General features: G+C 36.1%; 1 protein-coding gene across 8 annotated transcripts in view; it reads right to left on the reverse strand.

Moving 5' to 3' along the window:
* Positions 1 to 13,382, reverse strand: part of DPY19L4 (dpy-19 like 4) — a 59,257-nt gene that overhangs the window by 39,336 nt on the left and 6,539 nt on the right. For 5 of the 8 annotated variants that reach the window (XM_046642250.1, XM_046642251.1, XM_046642252.1 and 2 more), the window contains exons 2-6: positions 13,239 to 13,349; positions 7,523 to 7,647; positions 3,759 to 3,849; positions 3,156 to 3,277; positions 2,898 to 3,043 (exon numbers count right to left, since the gene is read on the reverse strand). In XM_046642250.1, the coding sequence (XP_046498206.1) occupies positions 2,898 to 3,043; positions 3,156 to 3,277; positions 3,759 to 3,849; positions 7,523 to 7,647; positions 13,239 to 13,349 (595 nt within the window). Of the gene's footprint in view, positions 1 to 2,897; positions 3,044 to 3,155; positions 3,278 to 3,446; positions 3,535 to 3,758; positions 3,850 to 7,522; positions 7,648 to 13,238; positions 13,350 to 13,382 lie in introns of those variants that run through there. The other 3 variants (XM_046642253.1, XM_046642254.1, XM_046642256.1) reach the window with 2 other exon arrangements.

Genomic DNA, 13,382 nt, shown 5'->3' on the forward strand with positions numbered 1-13,382 from the left:
CCTTCAGAAATTGTTTGAGATAACATCTATGGTTTTCAGTTGTTAAGTTTTGGGGTGACTTGTTATGCAGCAATAACTAATACATCACATAATCAAGTGATGCATTATAAAATAATGCTTGTTTTATACTAAATACCATTTCACTCTCAAAAGCAAGACCTAGTCTATAAGTACTAAAATAACATTCTCTGAGTGTCCTATTAAATTTCTAACAATGAATCCCAACAGAATTTTAGAAAAGTATTATGTCAACTTAAAATATTCTCTAACAGGCACTTTCTGACATAATAAGAAATCATCTTAGCCGCCCTCAGCATCCATACCAATTCTTTAATACTATTCTATATTAAAAGGAACCAAAGCTCCATAGAGAAATGGCTAATTCCAAATCTTTCAGAGAATGTACAAGGTGAGCCTGATGAGCCAGAAAACAAGAAAGCTTTCAAAGATGAATGAATTTGTGTCAAAAGAACTCAGAAGCCAGCCTGAAAGGATTCCTATTGACCAAAATTGTGACAATTTGAGCAACAAAAAGAATAATGATGGTAAAGGATTTAGTCCTATTAAATCAATGAAAATCCATTAAGTAGAGAAAGAAATTTAAAAAGAGAACACAAGAAAAAGTTTTCTATCACTATCTGAGACAACTATTAAAACAATCTTACTTGAAAATTGGTAATTAAAGTGAAATTAAGCATTTGTCCTGACTTTCTAATAGTAGGTGAATTGAAAGATAAACAAAGAACCCTGGCTAAAGAAAAATTATACTCTTGAAGAATGAAGAATGTAGCTATTGAAAATAGAAAAATATAATTTTATAAACCCTAATGAAATTATTAATTTCAGCAAAGATTATCAACTGGAGTTACAACTGTTAGGTAAATGGTTATCAGGGAAAAGGACATTCATTGGGTGCCCCAAAACACCACACAGATTATTTTCTAGTCAAAAGAGGAAAACACAACTATTCAATGGAGAGATCAGACCATCACCCCTCAAACGAGCAGTACGTCTCAGCTTCACTAGGGGTAGGCCAAATAAATACCACATAACTTCTAATGGCATAGAACATGAAAACATATTATCATTGATGTACTCAAACCAGAGTTGCTTATCTTGAACCCATTAAGCTTTTAGATACAACTTCCAACTTATAGAAACACAAGAAATAGAGGAAAAAGGTAGATGACACCACAAAGAAGCAACAAGAGAAATTCATACAGCGGGACACTCTGTAGGACAACTGACTCAGTCCCTTCAACAAACCGTTGTCATAAAAAAAGGACAACGTTATAGTTAAAGAGAATTAGGGAATATAATAATCAGATGCAATATGTGGTCTTGAATTAAATACTGGTTTGGATAAACCAGCTAAATAGGCTATTTTAGGGTCAACAGAGGAAAATATGGATTGAGTATTAGATAAGATAAAAAGTTGTCAAAATGGAAAGGCAGAGACTGGCAAGTAAAGAAAACAGCACAAAAAACAGTATGTGCAATACACCACATTTTGGCAAAAAAAATACATATATAAATACATACACGCATACACATACACACAGACATTCACATAGAAAAAGATCCAAAAGAATAGGCACCAAGGTCTAAAAAATGCTGAGTGATCTCTAGGTGGTGGAAATGTGAAGTTATTATTTTATTGTTGCTGGTTTTAATTTTCTACAACATACATACATTGCTTTTGTAATAATAAAGTTTGGTTCATCCCTGTATTTATAAGAAGAAATACACTTAACCCATAAACCTGGATAGCTATATTCGAAAACTTCTAAGGAAAACTTAAAAAATCCTTTATATAAAATTGTTGCCAGCATGTGACTCAATATAAACAAAGCCCAACAAGAGATACAGCCCTTAACGCTGAATCTCAATAACTTAAGGGTATCATATTTTTCATTTGGAAATTGTAGAAAGAAATGTGTAACAGAAGAAAAATTTCACTTTAAAAAATTTAATCATGTTAAGTGTTTTAGGCGAAAAAGTGCTATGGAGAGGAAGGAGAATATTCATCATTCAAAAAATAACTTTTTGAAACCGACCAATGACAAGAAAATTTTTGACATGTCTCAAATTAGCCCTCCATTTCAAAGAAGCCCCACTCCTACTCTCCATTTACTTGCTATTAAAGAACTGAGGCTGCTTTGGTCACCAAAAGGGACGGGTTTATTAATTCAAAGCACACTGTCATAGATTAACACAGAATCCTTATCTGTGGTAGTTAACTTAATGATGTATCTGATGCCTCTTCCTTCTATTCATGAAGCTATGTCATCAGTGTTAAATAAAAGAGGAAAGGAGGTTTATTCATATATGATAATGTTGCTACATCTGCAAAAAGAGAGACAAGATGGGTGTAATATTTTTCAATTGTTGCATGACAAATGACCACAAATGTAGTGGCTTAAAACAACACAAATTTATTAGCTCACAAACACAGCACAGCTGGGTGGACTGTCTGCTCAGGGTCTCCCTAAGCTAAAAGCAAAGCATCAGCCAGGGCTGCAGTTCTCATCTGGGGGCCTGCAGTCCTTTTACAAGCTCACTGGCTGTTGGCAGAATTCATTTCCTCCTCATTTCAATCCAGTAACGGCACAGTAAATCCTTCTCATGCTTTGAGTATCTCTGACTTCCCCTCCTGCACCAGTTGGAGAAGGCTCTCCACTTTTAAGGGCTCACACGATTAGATCAGCCCCACCATCTAATCCTTCTACATTAAGGTCAACTGTGCCATATAACATAATCACAGGAATGATACCTCACCATAGTCACAGATGTGGTTTAGGGTGTGGAATACTGGGTGGGGGAAGGGGGGTTATTTTTAGAACTGAATACAAAAGCCACAAAACATTGTAAAACTTAATTAAAAATATCTTTCTTACCTGTTAATAATGAACCATGCAAACGTTAGCATTCCTGCTAGCCATGTTCCACTCATAAGCCAACTTGTAACAAATAAAGCAGTAACATATATTCCTTGCAATCCAAAAACAATGCCAATATAGAAATACACTGGCTCAATAATCTCCTAATGGGAAGAAAAAAAGAGAGAGAGGAGATAATAGGATGACATTAAATAATTTTGAGGATTCATAAATATGTGAATAAATAAATATTAAAGTCAAAAGAAAAACACATACATTGCTACCAGTTGCTTGATACAAAACGCTGGCAATAAGTTCTGGATAGAGAGACATTTGCTGCACTGCATTTATAGTCTTCAGAGATACAGTTTTGTTATTGTGTGTCAGTTCATAAACACCTAAAGACAGAAAGATTTTTCTCCAGATTATTTATCCTGCTTTTATAATAATTAAACATGTCATTCAGGTCATTAAATATTTTAAATCATTATCAAGAAAGATCTCAAGATATAATATTCTGTGCCTCATTTTTCCAATTTTTTTATTAAGTACAAGAAAAAACAATACCTATATTCTGAGACAAATCTCCTCAATCATGGGCTCCCAAAAGATCAGTTTTATTTTAGAAAAATATTGTTATTAAAAATACAAATGTGGGGGCCAGCCCTGTGGGCAAGTGGTTAAGTTTGCAAGCTCTGCTTCAGTGGCCCAGGGTTCGCCAGTTCAAATCGTGGCTGTGGACATGGCACTGCTCATCAAGTCATGCTGAGGCGGCGTCCCACAGAGCACAGACAGCAGGACCACAGCTATGATATACAACTAGGTACTGGGGGGCTCTGGGGAGAAAAAGAAGAAAAAATACGAATGTGGCTATCATACCTCTTTCAAACGAAGGTGCCTTTAACATATCTTTATAATAAGAGTAATAAATGGCACTGTCACCTTGAAATGTGATTTCCCGTTCCAGCTCCTAAAAGAAAATGAAATGATTACTTAAATAGCAGTGTGCTAAATTTCAACTGCATTCTTCCTTCTCTCTCCTCATCTTCTAGATTAATACTATTTATTTATCCTTTTATTCAAAGATACGTTTGAACTTTCCTTTAATCACTAGTGCCTAAATTAATGAGGTTAAACTTTTTCAATAATCTGACAATCATTTTAATAAAACACCTAAGGTTTAAAATGGATTGTAGAGCCAGCCTTGATAGTCAACGGTTAAAGTTCAACACACTCTGCTTTGGTGGCCTGGGTTCTGTCCTGGGCGCAGAACCACCCCACTCTTCTGTCAGTAGCCAGGCTGTGGTGGAGGCTCACAAAGAAGAACTAGAAGAACTTACAACTATACACAACTATGTACTGGGGATCTGGGGGGAAAAAAGGAAGAAAAAGGAGAAGACTGGTAACATATGTTAGCTTAGGGTGAGTTTTCCCCTGCAAAAAAAACAATAAATAAATAAAATGGATTGTAACTCCTAAGTAATTTACCTATGACTTATAAGGAAACAAGATTTAGGAAACAGGTTTTCCTGTATAAGGAAAAACTAGAAGGAAAAGGAAAAGAAATGCCCTAAGGACAACAAGAACAGTAAGGCAGGTAATAAAAAATGATGGTTGAGGTGTTAGAACTCCATAATAAAAAGTTTAAGAAGAAAGTAGTATTTTTTTTCGAGGAAGATTAGCCCTCAGCTAACATCTGCTGCCAATCCTCCTCTTTTTGCTGAGGAAGACTGGCCCTGAGCGACATCCGTGCCCATCTTCCTCCACTTTATATGTGGGACACCCGCCACAGCATGGCTTGACAAGTGGTGCCATGTCTGCACCTGGGATCTGAACCAGCAAACTTAACTGCTGTGCCACCAGGCCAGCCCCCAAAAGTAGAATTTTCTATTGCAATTCCACTTCCCTATGTATCCAGAAAAGCAAGCCCTTAATTAGTACTTTTCAAGAGCAGCAGATACCTAATCAGTGCTTTTCAAATGAACTTCCAGAAATATAAGCAAATCTTAATATTACGATATACAGAACCAACAATACAGGTAGTCAAGACATTGAAAAACCTTGTGCTTTTCACCGTGAATCAAGCTTTCATAAATCTATATTTTTAAATGAAATTCATTTATTTTCACGCATATTTATCAATTAACACAAAAACAAGGTTATCAGAGCAGTTTCCCCAAAGTTTGATCAACAGAACTTCCTAAGATATAAATGAGTATTACCTAAAAAAAGTTCTATAATTAAATAAGTTATGTAAAAGGCTGGATTGAAGAAAGTTAAAGTATAATTAAATAAGTTATGTAAAAGGCTGGATTGAAGAAGGGTTTCTTTATTGCAAGACTTTTCAGAGTTTCAGTATACATTACGCACTGTGAATCTCCAAGAGGAAGTCATTTCCAGATTTATTTGACCAGTGAACCCTATTTTTCTCATTTAGAGCTTATTAATCTAAATAAATTTTCTTAAAATGATTTTATTAATGGAAACATTTGTTTTTTCCTAAGATTTCAAAGATGCAAATTGTTGGTTTTTTTTTTCAGGAAGATTAGCCCTGAGCTAACATCTGTTGTCAATCCTCCTCTTTTTGCTGAGGAAGACTGGCCCTGAGCTAACATCGTGCTCATCTTCCTCTACTTTATATGTGTAACGCCTGCCACAGCATGGCATGAAAAGCGGTGTGCAGGTTCCCACCCAGGATCCGTACCAGCAAACCCTGGGCCGCTGAAGCGGAATGTTCGAACCCACCCATTGTGCCACAAGGCCAGCCCCAAAGACGTAAACTCTTAATCAGCACTTCTCAAAATTTAATGTGCACATGAAACTCCTAGAGATCTTATTAACATGTATATTCTGATTCTAAAATGGGACCTGAGAATCTGCAATTCTGAAAAAGTTCCCAGATGATGCCAATGTTCTTGGCTCATATACAATGCTTTGAAAAACAAGGTTCTTGATGAATGCCTTCTGTATTTTCAAATCTTTGGTTGTTCTCAATTCTGCCTATACAACAGAAGTTGCCTGGAAATATTCTGTGCAATACTGATCCCAGGTACTCCGTCAACCCCCACCTAAGAATCTGTGAGGGACAGATGCAAAAGAGAACAAAATCATTCCATTTGCAATAACATGGATGGACCTTGAGGGAATTTTGTTAAGTGAAATAAGCCAGGTAGAGAAGGATAATCTGTGTATGACTCCACTCATATGAAAAACTTAAAAATGTGGACTAAGAGAACAGTTTAGTGGATACCAGGGGAAAGGTGGGGTGTGGGGGTGGGCACAAAGGGTGAAGTGGTGCACCTACAACACGAATGACAAACATTAATGTACAACTGAAATGTCACAAGATTGTAACCTATCATTAACTCAATAAAAAAAAAGAAAAAAACAAAAAGAATCTGTGAGGGAGGTTATTTTTTGAAAGCTCCCCAGATGATTCTATCATACATCCAGTGTTGAGAACTACTAATAGTTAACCTGCATAACATATTCAAGGAAACAGGATATGCTCCAGTAACAGCTTTTGTCAAATCGAAACAGGTAAGTAATTATTCAGTTACACGTTTTGGTGTTGTTAGGTATATTAAGGGCTTAGAAACATTTAGTCAGCTTGACTACTTGCTCAAAAATAAGAACAACAGTAGTTTGGGCTGAGAAAAGAAAACCCTTAGTGGCAAGTGGCAACACCGTGAACTTTACCATTGCCTATTATATCTGATTGTGAAGCTAAGTCTGAAAACAAACTTATTCAAAGGCCAAATGAATTATGAATATAATTATAGTGATTAAAGAGTCTGTGGAATATACATGATTTAAAACCAAACATTAGGGGCCAGCCGAGTGGTTAAGTTCATCTCCATTTTGGCGGCCCAGGGTTTCGCTGGTTTGGATCCTGGGCGCACACATGGTGCTGCTCATCAAGCCACACTGAGGTGGTGTCCCACATGCCACAACCAGAAGGACCCACAACTAAAAATACACAACTATGTACCAGGGGGCTTTGGGAAAAAAAGGAAAAATAAAATCTTTAAAACCAAACATTAAACATACTACTATGTGGCAACATCTTAATAAATACTGTTATGCCTGTTAATCATTTTCAAACCCCCAAAACATTCAATTATGTAATCCAAAATCTATTCTCATGCTGAAACTTCCACAGATTGTTTCTGAAATGTAAACTACCAAAACTACTAAAAAGCTGCCTCAATTCCACAACATTTCACTGTCATCAAAAGTGCCTGATAGGGGCCGGCCGGGTGGCCAAGTGGTTAAGTTTGCATGCTCACTTTGGCCATGCTGAGGTGGTGTCCCACATAGCACAACTATGTACTGGGGGATTTGGGGAGAAAAAGCAGAAAAAAAGAAAAGTCAGGAAAAAAAAAGTCCCTGATAAATTAATTGCACAAAGAAAAGCATCCTCATAGTCTCTATTCTATGGATTTGAAATACATTCTATTAAATTTTTCAAGGTTGATACTGTGACTGTGCTCTCAAAACAACTTCTATACCATTTTGTTTCTAATGGCTGTAAATAAGAGAGCCCTTATACTGATCACACATATATTTTGGCTCATCGGAAAACATATTACTTAAATATATACTAAAACAACTTTCACATGTTCAAAATTCTTTCTCCTTACCTGCCTGTTGGAAAACCAGAATTTCCGTTCATGGTAAGCTGATAAATAGAGAGCATACATCATACCACTAGTAACTGCTGCAAGACAGCCAATGAAAATCTTTGCAAAGCGCTGAAATAATACATCTGAAAAAGCACATTAAAAGTAATCAGATGTAGATGATATTTATGGACTTTTATTAAAAAGGAAAAAGTAACCAAAAAGTAGTATGTACTCTTAACACAATGTGATGAAAATGACTAACTCTGTGGTCTTCCTCTCCAAAACCCATAACCCCAGTCTAATCATGAGAAAAACAGCAGACCAATTCCAATAGAGGGGCATCCCACAATACACCTGACCAGGACTCCTCAAAACTGTCAAGGTCATCAAAAACAAGGAAAGCCTGAGAAACTCCTCACAGCCAAGAGTAGCCTAAGGAGACATGATGACCAACTGTAATGCAGTCTCCTGGATGGGATCCTGGAACAGACAAAGGACATCAGAGAAAAACTAAGGAAGTCTGAATAAAGCATAGACTTTAGTTAAAAATAATGTATCAGTATTGGTTCATTAATTATAACAAATGTACTATTCTAACATAAAATGTTAATAATAGGGAAATCTGTAGGGGGGTGGTAACATAGGAACTCTGTCCTATCTGTTCAGTTCTATAAATCAAAAATCGTTTTTAAAATTAAAGTCTATTGATTTAAAAAGAGGAATAAAAGGAACGTACTACCAAATATCTAAAGAAAAAATACAGGTTAATTCAAACTACTGTTGAGATTTTCTCCTTATCAAGGAATTTTTTTCTTTACTGAGGAATAATTTACCTACCATAAATTACAGCCAGTTAAAGTGTACAATTCAATGACTTTTGATGATTATGTATTTAAAACACCATATACAACTGTTACGTATATGTAACTACTTGATGAAATAACATAAAAAACATTTGGATTTTCTACACACAGGACGATTTAGTCCTGCAGAGCTATTAAGATTAAGTACATGAGCAGAGGTCTAAGGGCCAAAAGCCCTGTGTTGTATTACTGAACTACTGACAGATGCATAAAAATCAAATTGTTGATTTACTAGTTTAGCTAACCTAAAATCTTGGCTATTTTCAAAACATTATTTAATAAATATTAGTCTGCATAGCATAGTAGAGATATTAAATAGACTAATTAGTTAGATATCACTAAATTAATAAGAATTATATTCAAAATGCTTGAAAAACACTACCCAATAAAGGAAATATTAGCATGAGTATGATGCAATTGCTTTAAAATTACTGTTTCCAATAGCATGTAGAAAGCATTTGGCCTGGTACATAGCAAGTGATCCTAGCTACCACCATTGAGCTACGGCAGCATACCTGCAAAAATCTATGATAGTTAATTAAAGCAATGTTCACGTGATATGAACTACAAAAAACAAATAAGAAAACTTATCTATGGTGGCAGTTTGACAAAAGTGCTTCAAAGTTTCTAAACGTATCTATTCCTGTTTTTTTTTCATTAAGTCTTAGATAATGGCAAATTAATCCTAATTATCAGAGGCTATTATAAAAAATATATTCAACCAAATCCTATATATAAATGCCTTGCCTTAATACTAAATATTTTGTTTTTGAAAGTTTGTTTGTAAAGAGTCAAAGATGGAATCAAGCTATCAGCGTTTGGTATTAGTGCATATATTTTGGAGAAAATAAACAACTCTAGGCTTTGGAAATTATTGTCTTAAAAAATTATCATTTGAATTGGAAAATTGAAAAATAAAGGACCTAACTTTTAATTAAGTTATATTAGTCATAAACCAGCCTAATCAGATAACTTCTGTGTTATCTGTGTTACCCCTTCACTTGTAAAATGTTAATCATGCACACAAAAAAAGAAAAAAAAAGAACCCTACATAAGAGAAAGAAGAAAAAGAAAAATGTAAGTACACTGAAAGCAATACTTGCCAAAATTTTAAGAGTAATATATCTACTGGAATTATTCATACATCTTATTTTTATTATACTTTTCTCTATGTCCTACATTTTCTACCCTGAAATAATTTTTGCAATTAGGGAGAAAATACTATTTTATAGTAATCTCTGGATTGTTTATTATCTTTTTTATATTGTATTTTCCAAAATGTTTTAAATGACCACTCTATTAGTCAGCTTTGCTGTGATAAAAAAGTGGCCTCAAACTATCAGTGGCTTAACAAAACAAGGTTTATTTCTCACTCATGTTACTTGTGGGAAACTCTCCACCCAATTCCAAACTTCAGATTAGCTGTGGCTCTTCTCCATATACCTTCTTCAGAGTTCCAGATTGTGATCAGTCCCTGTTTGGGACATGCTCTTCTCATGAGAGGCAAAGAAAAGGAGAACAGGCAGAAGCATACAACGCCTCTATAAGTTTCTGGTCAGAACTAGTACACTGCTTCTTCCACTCATTCCACTGGCCCAGGTAAGTCACATGGTAAGCCTGACAATAGGCAAGGGAAGAGGCACCCAAATCACACGCCAGTGGGAAGTGATATATAATCCACTTTTAATTGAGAGGGCAAACATTTGGGAACAATAAAAGGGAACAATAAAATCTCTCAAAAGCTCAGCCAACAATTCTCCTAGGTGCTTACCTAAGAGAAATAAAAACAAATGTCCACAAAAAGATGTGTACAAGTATATTCATAGCAGCCTTATTCATAATAACTAAATACTAGAAACTACTCAACAAGAAGAGAAGGGTTAAATACTTATAGCACCATGAATCTCAAATGATCATATTTTCAAAGGACAACATACTGAGCTAAGTGAAAGAATCCAGACACAAAGGCATACATGTTGTATGATTCCATTTATATGAAATTCTAACGCATGTAAAGTTAAACAATCAATATTGAAAAATATCAGAAGAGTAGTTGTCTTGGGGGTACAAGGCAAATCTACTTTCTGGAAACCATACAAAGGAGCTGTCTGGGAAACATTTTGTATCCTATTCCAGCTGTATTCAAGTGTTAAAACTTATTTAAATAAACACAAGATTCTGTGCATTTTATTATATGTTAATTATACATTAATTTTTTAAAATTCAATCACTCAGTTTTGCAAAGGAAAGAACAATTTTGTTGGCTTTTACCTAATTGATTCCAGTCAGCTGCACATTCTAACAACTACACTCACAACTTTTTCTTCTAGATATGCCTCTCTCAAAGATTTAATTACATGTATTTTGAGCTTATCAAGCTTCTGTGGGACTGCACCCTTTGTCTCTTTTCCCTGAGAACTTTGTCCAGCTGAAAGGACTTACCAGCAACTACCTTGATCCATTCACACATTTTTACAAACCATGCTGACAGCCTTGCCCTTTGATTTGGTCATTGCTCTGAGGATTCATCTTAATCAGCCTTTGTTACTCAAAGTATTTATTTTATTTTTTACTGGTTGAAAAAAATAAATAGTTCTAACTTCAACAAGTCTCATAAGTTTAGGATTCTCTATCTCCCTCTTCATTCCTGCTTGCAAATAGGCCAATTCTGTCCTAAATTCAGCTCTTTCCTGTTATCAAATGCAGCTGATAACTAAGTCACTCTAGTGAACATTCTGTTTTGTAATCTTGTTACGTAAAATAATAAAAAATTAGTATTAATGGGGCTGGCCCCGTGGCCGAGTGGTTACCTTCCCATGCTCTGCTTCAGCGGCCCAGGGTTTCACTGGTTCAGATCCTGGGCACGGACACGGCACTGCTCATCAGGCCATGCTGAGGTGGCATCCCACATACCACAACCAGAAGGATCTACAACTAGAATATTCAACTATGTACTGGGGGGCTTTGGGGAAAAGAAAAAAAAAAAAAGATTGGCAATGGTGTTAGCTCAGGTGCCAATCTTAAAAAAAAAAATTAAAATTGCAACTATTCACAGGAAATAGTTTCATAAAATGTTTTGTGACTGTACAATACGGATTATTATTTTTCCAGCTTCCAAAACGTTTTCTTGCTGCTAGCCCCTGAACTAGGTCTGTAGATGACCCCAATGTGTTATCTTATTTGAGCAAACATACATAAATGGGCCCTCATCTCTCTATGGGCAGGAAGCAATTTGAGAAAGCTGTTCAGCTCCTAAAGATGGCATATTCTCCAAAGCCATCTTCAGATATGGTTTAGAAGAATATGGAAAAGGAAGGACCTCCGGAGGGTGGAGCCAAGGACCATGAACAATGAACTAGGAAGCTACTCCAAAGGCAAACAACTGGGGCCTAATCAAGAAACATTCTCTACCCCAGAGTAAGGAGACTGCATATTTATCTAGTCAGATTTCAGAATTGCTATGGACCAGTGGCTAATGTATGTCTCTCACTCTTCCTCTTTCTGAATGGAAGCATTTATTTTGGTTATCCTGTCCCTGTCCAACAATGTACAATGGGAGAGGAGGCATATGCAGAAAAAAGAGTTAGCATAGCAGGCCTGCAACTGCTTTGTTAAGAAAGGCCTGCTTGCCTTTCTGCTCTTTCTTGCTCTTGGCTGGCATCTGGGAACTTGGTTTGCACGAGGGTTCCCACCATTCTCTAACTGATAAGAGTAGCTTACTGTACCTAACTTGTTTGTACAGACAATGTGGTTCATGTTGACTGCTTTCCTTTTGGGAGTCTAGAATTTTGGTATGTGGTAGGCAGAGTGCACATGACCAGCTGCCAATAAAAACCCTAAGCAGAGTCACTATAGCTTCCTTGGTAGACAAAACAACAAATGTCACAATTTGATGCTGAAGGAATAAAGCACGTCCTGTGTGACTCCACTGGGAGAGGAATCTTGGAAGCTTTGCCTAGTTTCTTGTGAACTTCAATCCACAGGCCTTTTCCCTTTGCTGATTTTTACACTGTTCACTGTAATAAATCATAGCTGTGAATACAACTATATTGTGAGACCTGCAAGTCCTTCTAGCTAATCTGAAAAGATGGGGGTGGTCTCGGGCTCCCGTGACACAGAGCAGATAACTTGTCTTTTTAGTTCATAAGTCAGAACTAAAACGATCAGAATGGATCAGAATGAGTCATAGCTATCCCTCACGTAGATAAAAAAACCTTGGGCTTCAAGACTGATGCCATGACTGGATAAAACTGGGCATCTTCCTTGGGGTGGGGGAGGTAGCAAGTATATTTTGTCTGAGGGAGAGAAGTAAATATTTATGACCAAAAGGACAGAATGTGGTAGACTGTTATTATTATTCCCAAGTTTTGTTTCCTTTCCTATAGAAAGATTACTCATCCCTGCCCACTACCATGTGACTTACAATACTTCCCTGTAGTAAGAGTATACTTCTCCATCCCACGTGTAGATTGATTATACGCCTTGCTTTGGTCAACACGATGTGCGTACAAGTGACAGTGTGTCAATTCAGCAGAAACTTTAGGAGGCAATGCCTGATTCTGCCTGCTCTCCTGCTCTTTTCCTCTGCCACAAGAAAGCATGTCCCAAATAGGGGTTGTTGCTTTATGACACATGAAGCTACATCAGCCAACCTGTAGCCACAACATGTAATGTTAATCAGAAATAAATGTTTGTTGTAAGCCAGTGAGATTTAGGGATTTTCCTACAGCAAAACCTAATGAAAGTTGACCAATAGCACCACATACTTAATCACAAAATATGTCTACTCATTTAAAACATTAATATAAAATATATTACCTAGCATAACTATTTTTGTAGTAGCACAAAAACTCCAAATCTATCTAACTTACATTTTGGAGCTCTTTCAGGAATTGGAGTGTCATTGATTTTCTCTTCTTTGGCAGATTCTTTATTTTCTGAAGACTTTGGCTTTTTTCTTTGGCGTAGTTCTATAACTGCTCCTTAAAATATTTGAGAAGTTATTGCAGCGTGTG

Source organism: Equus quagga, chromosome 16 (assembly GCF_021613505.1).
Source record: "Equus quagga isolate Etosha38 chromosome 16, UCLA_HA_Equagga_1.0, whole genome shotgun sequence".
In the NCBI taxonomy this organism is placed as follows: Eukaryota; Metazoa; Chordata; class Mammalia; order Perissodactyla; family Equidae; genus Equus; species Equus quagga.